General features: G+C 47.3%; 1 protein-coding gene across 4 annotated transcripts in view; it reads left to right on the top strand.

Moving 5' to 3' along the window:
- The window catches only part of PKN1 (protein kinase N1), an 815,639-nt gene extending 804,802 nt beyond the window's left edge, over positions 1–10,837 (top strand). For all 4 annotated transcript variants that reach the window (XM_086961066.1, XM_086961076.1, XM_086961049.1 and 1 more), the window contains exon 22: positions 8,674–10,837. In XM_086961066.1, the coding sequence (XP_086817192.1) occupies positions 8,674–8,877 (204 nt within the window). In that variant the 3' untranslated portion in view covers positions 8,878–10,837. The remainder of the gene's footprint in view (positions 1–8,673) is intronic.
- The last annotated feature ends 2,972 nt before the right edge of the window (positions 10,838–13,809 follow it).

Here is a 13,809-nt window from a genome sequence, read left to right as displayed (position 1 = left end):
TGCATCATCCGCACCGGGAGTGATATTTGCAGTGCCTATATAGGTGTCACCAAGGTGCTCTGACATCACTTCTTTTCTTTCTGCGTAAGCCAGCGCAGATCTGGGAAGAGCTATCCCTTAGTCATTTTTTGACTAGGTTTTTTTCTCTGTTTTGTCAAGTCATTTTTTAGGTTAACCTCTTGCTGTGGCAGTATGTCATCGACAAAGGCCAGCTTCAAGCCCTGCTGTGCCTGTCACCGACAGCAGTTGGTGACCGACCCGCACCTTTATGCCTTTTGTGACTCGAGCGGGATCACGACCCATAGGACTGCCCCGACTCCCGCGCCATGCACTCGAAATCTTTGAGGGAGCGATCCCTCAAGCTTATGGCGACTAAACATGCAACGCTGCAACGATCGAGGGTCCCGGTCAAGGAGAAGGTCCCGGGAGCCCGACGTTGAAGCGTGCTTCGACTTTTCCTCGACCATCAGTCAACAAGACGAGGGAGCGTCACCAGTCGAGGCCTGGCTCCGTGGTTGAGCCAGCGCCTTGGTTGACTCCACACCTCAGAGACGGGTGCACCTTAGCGTGTGCATACCCCTCGAGTCACTATATAGGTCCTGAAGAAAGCCTAGCAATATCGTCAAAAGGCTGAAACATGTAGACCGTGTCTTTTATTATCACTTTCAATACCCTGATACCTTAGGCCATTTTAACCTGCATAGGTATTACACTGCGTTTTTAACCTTGCCTTATTGCTCCATATTAAAATTTAGGGAACAATAAAGACAAATCTAACCCACTATTTCACATTCCAGTCACTTGCACTACTGTCACCTAAAAACCTTCTCCGCTGTAATCAGGCGTTGAAGCACACCCGAGTGGCATTTGGCTGCTCGGGTGGGACCCCAATGATGAAGCATGTCACCAACTAGGTTGGTGAGTGAGGGGTCTTTTTAGAAAAAGGAGTAATTCTTCTCTTTTCTCCCTTTTTGGCGCCTCTCGACTTATCTATTTTTGTTTGGCGTAAACTCCCTTATTTGTTTTTTGACTGCACACCTCTCCAAGTTTCTGGGAGCCAGGACAATCCCAGCCCAAGGGAGAGTTTAATGAGGCCATGCACCTCATCTTAGGGCGGCCCATTTCCTCCGGCGCTCCTACCGGCCCCTACTGGATGCGTGTCGGCACACTGGTGCCAGTCGGGCCCCAAGAATCCACAAATGGATCCTGAAAGTTGCCGATCGTATCACCTCGACCTTCCGAGGTCGACACTCCCAGCATTTCCATCCCCATTCTCATCCCCGACTCTGATACAGAGCAGGAGGGGTATCGTCCAACATCGGCTGCAGCGCCAACTGAAGCCATGCCTTCCAAACCAGAGCCTTGAGCCCTTAGCCTTCTTCTTATGGGCCTGGACACAAGTAGGCTTGTGAGGGAACGCTGGTCTCTGAGGAATGTCAGCCTTTTGAGGAACAAATTGACTGGTGTGAGGTTCTGGGTAAAGCAAGCGCACTGGATACTGACATTCTTTCTCCCCCTGCCATGGCTATGGAGGAGGGAGCTTCATCTGCAATGGTGGTGCGGAGGGTGGCTGAAGCCCTGGTCCTTAGCTTGTCCTTGGTGGCAGTCGAGACAAATGTCTTAACAGAAATGCTTCTGCCCGGAGTGTCCCCATCAGAACTGCTTCTTTCTTTCAATGAGGCATTTAATGACGTCTTGCGTAGGACTTGGTTCAAGCCCAGTACAGGGGCTCCTGTGAACAGGACGATTGCCTGCCTCCACCACTCGCTCCAGGGGACCCAAATTTCCTCACCCTACAGAGAGAGCTTGGAGGTCCAAGCCTCCACGTCCAATGTAAATCATGGTGCATTCGGCTCAAGGACAGCCTGCCAGTGCTAGAGCCTTATGTGCGTCAGCTCCTGGACACTTCCTTTGAGTCGCAAGTGGTCCCGAAGGCCTGGAAACAGGCAGTGGTACTCCCCCTGCAAAAAAAGGCAAATGTTAGCTTTGAAAAATTGGAGAATCTTCGTCCCATTTCCCTTCTCCCCTACATGGCGAAGGTGGCGGAAAAAATAGCCAATATACAACTTATGCAGTTCGTGGAGAGGGCTTCGCTTCTCCACGACTCGCAATTTGGCTTCCGTCCCCGTCACTCGACGGAGTCTGCTCTCCTCGTGGCGGTGGAGGCACTCAGACAGGGAGTTGACGAGGGCCAGACGATGGCACTGATCCTCTTAGACTTAAGCGCAGCATTCGACACTGTAGCACATTCCACCTTGCTACAGTGTCTGAATGGAGGTGGGGTGACAGGAGCTGCGCTTGGGTGGATTAAGTCCTTCCTCTCTGAGAGGTGCTTTCAGGTCAGACTAGGTGAGTGTTACTCTAGGGAGATTGAGCTGGGCCAGGGCGTCCCACAGGGTTCGTCCCTGAGCCCAACCCTATTCAACATTTATGTCTCCCCCCTAGCGGCCATTGTGGAGGGCTATGGCCTCCGTCTGGTGTCCTACGCCGATGACACGCAATTGGTCATCTCCCTTTCGCGCGCGCCCGGTCTTGCGGCAGACATTTTCAGGAACTGCATGAATGATCTCGCTGCCTGGATGTCTGCCAACTGTTTGAAGTTGAACGGGAGCAAGACCGAGGTGCTCGTGGTGGGGGGTGTACCGTCGGCGTGGTCGTCGGCGTGGTGGCCACCGTGTTTGGGGGAAGCTCCTGCACCTTGCCGTGAGGCTAGGAACTTGGGCGTGTGGCTCGATAGGGACCTCACCTTTGGCCCTCATGTCGGTCGGGTGGTGGGGGTATGCTTCAGTGTTCTGAGAACCCTTAGGAAAGTTTTAGATCTGCTTCCTATCTCAGCGCGTAAGACGCTGGTGCATGCCCTGGTCACCTCCCGACTTGATTATGGGAATCTACTTTATCTGGGGGCCATCGGCAGGGTCATTGGTCGTCTGCAGGTTCTCCAAAACGCGGCAGCACGGCTGGTCCTCAGACTCCCTAGGAGGGCATCTGCCAAGCCAGCCCTGCGAACGCTCCATTGGCTCCCTATTGAGAGGAGAGTGCAGTTTAAGGCCCTTGCCACCTGCCATCGTATTCTGAATGGCAAGGCACCTCTCCCGCTTCATAGCCTTATAGCTTACTACGAGCCTACACGCAGCCTTCGGTCCTCACAGACCGGGCTGCTAAAAGTACCTAGAATTGCTAAAGCCCGCATGGGAGGCAGATCCTTCAGATACCTTGCCCCCAAATGTTGGAATAATCTGCCGCTGGAACTTCGGCTTGAATCTTCCGAAACCCAGTTTAGGAAAAAACTTAAAACTTATTTGTTTCAGTAGGTAGCTTGGTTGGGAGGAGGGGGGACAGTTACTCCACTTGCCATAGCGCGGGGACACGCCAGTGGCGTAACCAGGCGCTTAATAAATCTCCAATAATAATAATAATAATAATAATAATTCCCTACCATACCCCTCGACAGGTAATCCAAGAGGCTAGACAATCTTGGGAAGAAATGTTTTCTTCCTCCAGCCTGGCACTGCGGTTTGTGAACAAAACTTTTTGGACAGCCATTCCCGCACTATGTGGGATAGAGTTTCACAGGTTCTACTAATGGTTCCAGAGGAGGCTCAGGCTATGCTGTCCCATGCTGTTGCCGATGGGAGAGATGCATCGGGGCTTACTATCCGCTGTGGACTAGACCCCACCAATTCACTAGGCATAGCAGATTTGTTGACCGTGGCCCTGTGATGCCACACCTGGTTGAGGATGACTGGCTTGTCTGGGGATGTCCAGTCCTCACTCATGGGCATGCGAGTTGATGCCTTCTGTCGAAGATTTACTGACTGACTGACAAGGGAGATTCAGCACTGGATCACTTTAAGGACAGCAGGCTACGGCCAGATCCTTGGGCCTTTCTATGGCCCCCCATCACCTTCAAGTCCCCTTTCGCTCCTTTTGTGACCACAGAAGAGGCATGCAACTGCATCTCTACCTTCCAAGGCACTGTGGCATGCAAGCTATCCAGCCTCTGCCCATACACAGCTCCTACCTGCACCGCGAATAAAGTAGCCAGCAGCTAGTCAGTCCACCCACCCCCATAAGCAGCTACAGCCACCAAGCCCTTATACTAGGGAGATCTGTTTGTGCACCTCAAACCCACCCTCAGATAAGAAGCCTACAGCCCGTTTTAGGTTTATTTATCTTTACTTCGTATACTCTTGTCACAGGGAATGTCCAGTACTCTTAGTATCCTTTTTAGGGAGTATGGTTAGTTCCAACTTATAGGGCCAAATATCCTTGTGTCAGGTCTCTTGTTCCTTTGGTCCTTGTCCTCGTCTGGGTGCGGTTCTCAGGAGGGATGCAGAAACCCAAAAGAAACAAACAAACAAAAAATTGTTCAGGCTGTTGCTTCACTGATTTACGGGGGTTAGGGAATTAGTGCTCCTCCACCAGTGCCCTACCTGTGAAGTGCCTAGGTGTGGGGAGTAACGGTGCTCACGGCGACGTAGCCCTCAACCCTGCTCACCAATCCTTTAATGAAAAAGAATGTGCAGACGGCACTTGCCTGAGTCCACGACCCTCCTGCGCCGTGGTAATGGGGGATCCAGCGTCCTTGTCCCTCCTGGTAGCACGGGGCCCTACAGCGGTGCTCTGCGAGCGTGTCTCGACACTTGGGTACTCTTCCTTCTCTCCGGGTCGTCCACGACCTCCGGGGGCTCTTCTCCGGCTTCCTCTGCAGCTCCGATTCTAGGGTTCTCCTCTGGTCCGGTCCTCTTGCGAAGCTCCTCCACTCCTTCATTCGCCGATGACGATGCACCCCGCCTCATCCGTCTTACTCCTTCTTGAACCGTGACACTCCCGTGACACATTTGGTCGTCTAAACCGCATCCCTCCCTTCTGGGTTGGTTCATAGCCGCCGACATGTTGGGTTTCTCGTGATGCTCGTGAGGGCCACGGCTGGGCTCCTCCCCACCCTCCTAGTCTGCCTGCTTGCCGTCATGGGCACCCAGTAAGTGGCACGATTCGCCATCACCTGCCCCGTTGGCAGTCCATAACATCGGCCAGTGGGTTTTGCAGCTTGTCCGAGAGGGCTATCCCCTCCCTCCATGCTACCTACTTACGACAGGCTGACAGAGGACCACCTATCCCTTCTCCACCAGGCAGTGATGGCTCTTTTAGCCAAAGGAGCCATAGAGAGTGCCAGCGCCAGAAGTAGGTTGTGTATTGCTATTCCTGATTCTTTCTGCTGCCAAAGAAGGATGCAGGCCTGCGTCCTATCCTCGACCGGTGCTCTCTCAATTTCTTCCTCGAGAAGGAGAGATTCAAGACACTCAGTTTTGCTCATGTCCTGTCTGGCCTGGACCCTGGAGACTGGATGGTGGCACTGGACTTGCAGGATGCATACTCCACATTCCTGTCCTGCCGTCCCACTGCTGTTTCTTGCAGTTCATGGTGGGCCATGAACATTTTCAGTTTGTTATGCCCCCTTTTGGCATCGCCAGCGCCCCATAGGTACTCACCAACGTGATGCTGGTTGCAGCTCATCTGCTGAGATCAGTGGTGCCAGTCTTTCCCTATCCCGACGATTGGCTGTTGAAGGCGAGGTCACCTCAGCCTGTCCTCTCGCACCTCCAGACTATGGTGGAACTCTTTCATTAAGTGTGGTTCACTATAAACTTGCTGAAGTCACACCTGCCTCCCTCTCAGATGCTCTCTTTCATCTGAGCTGTTCTGGACAATGTAAGGTTTTGGGCCGATTCCCCCGAATGACGAGTCCAGGATATTCAGGCTATGATACAGATGTTTGAGCTTCTATCCTGGATTTCGGTGAGAATGGCTCTGAGTATTCTGAGCCTCATGGCCGCCTGTATTCTGCTTGTGACACATGCCTGTTGGCATATGCAGGCTCTGTAGTGGGACCTGAGGTTCCAGTGGGTGCAGCATCAGGGGAACCACTCCGACATGGTCAAGTTCTCAGATGGAACTGAAAAGGACCTGCAGTGGTGGCTTACTAACTGCGATTGGGTCAGTGACCGACCCCTCTCATTTCCACAACCAGATCGGATGGTAGTGACAGATTCATCACTCCTGGGATGTGATGGCCATCTGGGAGAGGTGGAGATCAGAGGACTCTGGTCTCCGGTGGAATCCGGACCCCACATCAACCTGTTGGCGCTCCGAGCAATCCGATTGGCAATTAAAGCCTTTCTACCCTCCATCTAGGGAAGGCTAGTGCAAGTGTTCACAGATAACACCACCGCCATGTGGTACTGCAAGCAGAGCGAGGTGGGGTCATGGACCCTTTGTCAGGAGGCCCTACGTCTAATCATTCAGCATTCTGTTAATCATTTGTTGCAGTTTCACTTTTCACCCTAAGTGGGATGGGTATGCCCAGACGTGGGTCCCTTGCTCACTGTGCCATTGGATTAAAGCTAGCCTGGCTGATGAAGGGTGGCATACCCCGAAACTGGTCCCAGGGTGCTTGTTTTAGGTCCAGGGAGGACCTGGCTTGGCAGTTTGGTCTGGACTGTTTCTTTGGGGCACAGGGTGAAGACTGATTTGCATATGGCTGGGTCCAAACTGGGGTGGCGCAGTGGGCAAAAGAACGATGGATTTAACCCAGATCTCTTGACTGGGGGAGAATGTTTGAATCATTCAGCATTCCATCATTTGTTCAAGTGGCCCTGCATCTCTGAACATGGCTGGAAAAATAGGTCATATCCCTGGTAGTTCAACATCTGACAGGCTCGCTGAACGCCAAATCGGACAAACTCAGTCAACGATGCCTAGCGGATCACGAATTGGGTCCCCATCCAAAGGTTTGCAAGGTCTCTTTCAGCAGTGGGGAGAGCCTTGGTTAGATCTGTTCGCCACTGACGACTGAGAACGTGCAATGTCAGCAGTTCTGCGTGCTGGAGTTTCCAAGACAGCTCTCACTCGGAGATACTTTTTACAAGAGTGAAGCTTAGGCCTCCTGTTCGTCTTTCCGCCCATACTACTCCTGCCCAGAGTTCTCAAGAACGGTGGGCCCAAGTCATCCTTGTGGCTCTAGATTGGGCATGGAGAGCCTGGTATGCTGAGATGTTAAGCAAAGCCATCAGCCCTCCAATCTGCCCCTTCAGGAGGATCTTCTGTCACTGCAACAGTGGAGTGTTCTCCACCCAAACCTGTCAACACTCTGTCTTCTTGTGTGGAGATTGAGCGGCGGCAGTTGACTGCTTTCAACCTCGTCCTCACTTTTCTTACGGGCACCCTCATTGAGCATCTGCACAATTGCCAACTCAGGCTCCTTACCATCAAGACAGCCTTTCTCGTGGCAATAACATCAGAGGGGCAGTGAACTTCAGAACTTGTCATCCAAGCCTCCTCATCTTAACATCTACCCAGACAAACTGGTGCTTTGTACAAGAGCTTCCTTTCTTTTGAGAGTGGTCACTCTATTTCACATAGGCCAAACCATCACTCTGTTGATTTTTTACGTTCTGCCTCATCCCTCCAAGGAAGAGGAGCACCTTCACTGTATGGACCCAAAAAGAGTGTTGTCGTTCTACTTTGACCGCACAAAAGAGTTCAAAGTGGATGACTAACTCTTTTTGGGGTATGTCGAAAGGAAGGCAGTCTCGCGATGGTTCGCAGTCCGTATCAAAATCTGTTGCGCATTGGCTAAGAAGCAGAGGGTTTGCATGCTCATTCCAACAGAGCTAAAGCTGCCTCCACTGCGTTAGCTCACGGAGTTCTGGTCCTGGACATCTGCCAGGCAACGTGGGCTACCCTGCACACATTTACCAAACACTGCTGTCTGGCCAGTCATGTCCGTAGGGAAGGGCACTTTACCTGTTCGGTCCTGCAGGACTTCCTCATGGGAAATTGGTCCGCAGACCTACCTCCGGGGAGGTATTTCTTGGGTATCTATTCTAAGTTAGTTAAGTCTCAATCACATGAACAGATGACTTATTTTTGGTAACGTCTTATCTGGTAGAGACTATCTAGCCGTAGACTCCTCAGCGACCCACCCGTCCTCCCCTGTCTTTCTAGTGACAGGGCTTTCACGCCGCCACAGGAAGCCAAATGACCCCACCTACTGGTGCGCAGGGGTACTGCTCATGAACAAGTTCCAGATCCAGTCTGACGCCTGGAGATAAATGTAAAGTAAGGAATGTAAAGCAAGATAGAGTCTCCACCAGATAAGGCGTTACCGAAGGTAAACAACTTGTTTGTTAGTTCCCTAGTAGTTGCGAACAGGGATTGAGAGTAAGGTACTCTGTGTGTGGTATTTTTTTCCTTTTTATGTGGCTGGAATTTGTGCAGCACTCAGAATGAGTATACTCCACACTAACTATTTGAATGCGTGATGCCAGTATATTCGCACGTACTCTCTCAGTTTTAAATGTTTCTCTATTGTCCAGCAGCTTCTTATCTTTCATTCTGAGATATCATTCTCCGCTTTAGGAGAGCCTATTCCGACTGATTGAATGACTGTATAGTGACACTGCTTTGACCTACTTGTTTCTTTAAACATCTGATCTCTGAAATCCATGGCATTGGTTCTGGCCCAAATTTATTGGTTTAGAACAATTCCCTATCACTAGACCGGAACCAAGAGGTGGCACAGAATATTTTACACTTAAATATGTTATTGCAGGGTTTTTTTCTCATTCTAAAAGAATACCTTGTAACATTTCTTTGTTTTTGTTCCCACAGAACATGGACTGGGAAGCTCTCCTTAGCAAGCGTCTGAAGCCTCCGTTTGTCCCAGTGATTAAGTGGCGTGAAGACGTTAGTAACTTTGACGAGGAGTTCACAGCAGAACCTCCGAAGCTAACCCCCCCAAGGGAGCCCCGGATTCTCACTAAAAAGGACCAGGACATGTTCATGGAGTTTGATTATGTCTCCGATTCTTGTTAGCTTCTGAGATTAACTTTGATGATAATCATTGTCCTGCTCTGCATGAGAGCAACAGGCTGATACGCGGAGAAAAGACATGCCCCTGAGTGCGTAATAATCCGTGCAACAGCAGCCATGCACAGTGGACATGGCAAATCTCTACGGTGGCTTTGCATCTCCATAGTCTGGTTTTTATGCTCCTCGCCTCAGGACTGGGTGTTGTTAAACCAGCTCCCTTTTTTCGTATTATGTTCCGCATTGCTGGATCTGTACTAGCTGTTAAATAGGGACAAGCATCCACGTGGATGGCAGTGGATTAGAGAGAGCTGGTTAGCCAGGGTTTTAGAACCGCATTTCCTATTCCAAATGTGATTTTGGATTGGACCATTTTGCCTTATTTTCAAATCTGGTTTGGACCACTTTTATCATGTAGTTTTAAATATTTTATTACTAAAGTATGTATATTGTGGAACCTGGGGCCAGGTCCAGTCATGTCCTTCATGATGAGAGAAAGCATTCCTGCAAGTATGTGTTTTTAGCTGATACTTCGCAAGAGAAAGTATTTTAAGTAGGGGTGAGTTCAGAGTTGGGTCTACGAGTGATTTGTGTTGGAAGAGCAGACAGTGGTGGATGAGTGAAGTTTTGGTCTCCTTGTGGAGGCGTTGGAAGCTGACATGATAGAGTAATATGGGCTGGGGTATGGGTGAGAAAAGTAGAGATGTCCGTCAGGGGGATTTGTGGATGGAATGTCCGGATAAGAGGTCATGTACAAGAGAGATGAAATCAAATTGTCCATCAGTGGTTAGAAAACTGGTAACAGATATGAACCACGTTTGAAGAAAGGTCACTAGCCCAACAGAGACGGATGCCTCTACTCCTTTCTGGGGAAGGCCTTAAAGTCCAAATATCTATTTAGGGTGAGCCTGGTTTTTGAGTGCCGTTCCCAAACATTGATGGCTTGACAGAGGTAAATGCCATCCTTCGATGGGAAATGTGTTTTTTGAAGACTGGCTTGGGACAGTTATCTCGATTTCAAATTAGAGAGCATGGTTCGGGGACTTTAATTTAGGTAGCTTGTACAGCCCTCTACTTTTGGCTAAAGGTAATCCACCTTCTCCCAACCTATGATTGGATAGCCTATCTGACTTAATAAAATATCATGGCTAAAATCATAATTGTTATGCCCAAATGCTTTACCTAAATACAGGCTGAAGATACTGGCCTTTCCGGTATCCGAAAGCACGGTTAGGATTTCATGGAGAAGCCTGAGATCAGCAAAAATGAAACGTCATAAGAAGAATGAAGCAAATTTATTTGGAACATTTCCAAGTGCTCTGTGTGTTATTGTTTACAAATGCAGTTCTATTTCCCACCTGCTTGTGAAGACTGAAGAGTATACTCCAGAGAACTCACGTGATGCCATTTTTATTTCCGATTCAGTTGGCATCTGCTATTAGGCATTATGACCTGACTGTGCCAATGAAGAAGAAGTATTGTATGATTGTAGATTTTTTCAATGAAGGACTTTTACTGTTATTGAACCCATAGCAGCACTAAGCTCCGTCTTGGTGTAGGGTTGGAGAATGTGATGTCCCAAAGCCAGGAGAAGGTCTCCCTATTCCACTGGATGGTATCCCGTTTGAATGTGCTTTGGAAAACACAAAGTCTGAAAACAGAATCCCCCTTGCTTCAAATAGGAGCTGTGGCACTGACGAGTTATCCCTTATGTAGTAAGGAATATAGAGATGTAACATGGATTTTACATCTGCACCCTTCTGTGAACTGTAGCATTTGACTGTTTCTGTGTGCCTTTCTCAACAGCAGGAAGTGAGAAGGCCCTCTCCTTCCCTATACCAATGCCCTAGTGCCGCTGTGGCTTTTCCTACCAACAAATGGCATCATACCAAAAGAGAAAACTGCAAAGAGATCAGAGGATGGTATTATGTTACACATTGAAATACAATAAAACACTGCCACCTTTTGCTATCGTTTTGAGTAATTTTTGTTTTCACAGCGGCAAGATGACCCACTGAACACGTGCCTTCTGTAGCACCTCGCCATTCAGGGATTCTATCACAGCATTGCCTTGGTTGCTTATCCACGCCAGTAACATTCCAGGTGTAAAAAATACCTATGGCTCGATCTCAGGTGTACCGTATTCACCACGAAGGACAAAAACTCATCTATGGCTTGCTTTATAATCAACATTTTTACCTTCCAAGAACGCTATCACATCTACGGTATGGTCTGTGGCCTACCATATTCACCCTCCAAAAACTCAATCAAATCAAAGGTATGATATCTGATCTACCTTTTTCATTTCCAAGGAGATTCTTGTATTTCACTTACATTTCAAGGAGACACGCATCATTGGTTTACCTATCCACATCAAAAACACTTTTACACCTTCCTCATGATCATTAGTCTACCTTATTCAAGCTTGAAGGGCGTTCCCATGACAACATACTCTCCCGTCTACCTTATGCAAGTTCTAAGAACACAATCGTACCTAAATAATCATAAACAGTGGTTCTTGGGATTCACTGCTATAAGGATGCCTACAATAATACACCTTAAATTGTCTAAGAGCGAATACGAACAGTGTAGACTGATTGACTTACTGAACATTACTGACAATAAACTCAATGATGTGAACTCAGAAATGTGGCAATGTTCAACTTAAATCATAAAGGACTATTTTGAGTCAATTCTTAATAGCAAAATGTGCAATTAACAAGGTTGTATATATGCAGAATATAGGTGATAGCGGCTGATTGATATGCTCATAAATGTGTATATGTAACTGGGCAATTTTACTTGAAACTTTTACCTGTTGTGTGTACTGCACACTTTGTCTCACTCTCCACAATAATGCGTATATGGACTTGCTTTGATGTTCAGAAACACACTTTGAAGAGCGTAATCCTTTGATCGATGATGTTTACCGTTATACCATTCAATCACTCTCACACAGTATGATTTGCTCAATTTTTAGGCTGCCTGTGTTGGCCAATGCACATAACTCTGATCTCTAATCTGTGGAATGACACATTAGTTGCCCTTACATTCACAGAGTCTCGACCCAAAATTGCGCCATCCATTGCCAATCAATTTATTTATAACGTTTTATATAGCGCGAACCAGGTCGCAAAGGATATCAGAGCACTTTACAAAAGGGTGGAAGGAAGGTCAAAACCTAATATCAACATCAAGTAATACAAAACATGAATACATGGTGTAACTGTTTGAATCGGAGGCCATGTTTAACTCTGCTTCTGTCGGAGCCCACTCATCCAGTTAGGGCGATTTGGAGAGACAGGTGTTCTCGAACCTGCTTTTTCCCCATTGCATCTATTGGTAATTTTTAAGTTAGCTTAGACACACTCACAAGTGATTCCTTGTAGGCTCCAATTGGTCCATTGGCACATTGTTAGTTCCTGGTGGAGTCGGCTAATTTGGTTTGACCGTTCCATGCTTGCAGTGTGACTCTAACCAACCGTTTCGTTCTAGCACCTGATGATTTTGGGGTCTCCAACCTTTTCTTTAGTGAGAGCTGCTTCTGATCAGTGAGAAATATTGTGAGCTACTGAAGATATAGCAACTCACACATTGTTTTAGACACCCCCAAACCCAGCTTCATTGACTTTAAGCCTAATGTCCATAGAGCCAGAAACTGTGGTTTGAACAAAATACTTTCGGTTAGGGGCACTATAACAGGGCTTCCATGTGTGTCAGTGAGTGTGATATTTGGAGATGTATGAACATGTGTCGTATGAATAGGATATATTTGTATGGGTGACTACGAGCTTGTTTCATATGAACTTGCAGCATAGGACATATCTTTAGCCATATGTGGCACCGTTACATGTATAACAAAAACATACAATCATTTTTTTTTCAATGGGAGAAATTTAAAGTGCAGAAAAATGTTCTGCAAAAATGTTCACAATATGCAACATTTTTTCTGCACTTTACATTACTCTCATTTAAAACAATGACTGTATTTTTCAGTTATACTAGTCACTGGCCTGCTGTCTGTAAATGTGATACTTTGAAATGGGAGAAAATTTAAATGGAGATAACTTTATCAATAAAGTAACATTTAATTTTAATTTTCTCCCATGTAAAAGCATTCAGAAACACCATTTTGTTCACAGCTCCAACATTGAGTTGGCAAGTACTTTTAGTTAAGAGTTAAATACCTCAGTGCTTCAGTTGTTCACCTCTGTGCTCCAGCCTGGGCCATAAATCTGACTGAGAACTCCTCTTTGTCAGCCTCTACTATCTGCAGCCTGATGATAATAATGTAAAATAAACACAGCCTTCCCCTAATGTTGAAAGGAAAATATGACATTGTGCTTATTTAAAAGTGAGCTCAAAGCTGTGAGCTACTCTGAAGGTGTCTGGGAACGACTGGTAGCTCGAGGTCGACTAGTTCGAGACAGCTGGTTCAGACACATCTTAAGATGATTCCATGTATAATCTCGCAATGGTGTTATATTAATTACCCTTCACTACTTTTTCTTGTAATTTCATTACCAATAAAAATTGTTTATGGTATTGGAACCCAGTTGCATGTCGAGGACCATGCAGTGTGGCTACATTCAATTTACTATGTATTCTTGTGGGCGCTTTTTGCTCGTTATCAGTGAATTTTCACAATCACAACATTATTCACAATATTAATGGGGGATCTCACTCTGTTTTTTTAATGCAGTAATCACACAAGGCTGTCCATTTATCCTGATGATAGCCATTGACTTTAATGGGTCGAAATGCCGACATTTACTGACCACAATTGCATAGTGTTACAATATACTCAAGTAATGTGCAATACATTGACTGGTTGTGAACATTATTAATTGGCATTTCAGATAAGCTATATGTGTGATTTCTATTTTCTTTCAAGGCATCTGTGAGCTCTTCCCTTTCTAAATGGGGTGTACTAGATGC

This window comes from Lissotriton vulgaris, chromosome 1_1 (assembly GCF_964263255.1).
Source record: "Lissotriton vulgaris chromosome 1_1, aLisVul1.2, whole genome shotgun sequence".
NCBI lineage: Eukaryota > Metazoa > Chordata > Amphibia > Caudata > Salamandridae > Lissotriton > Lissotriton vulgaris.
The sequence above is the reverse complement of the archived record's forward strand: the minus strand, read 5'-3'. Positions and strand labels throughout refer to the sequence as shown.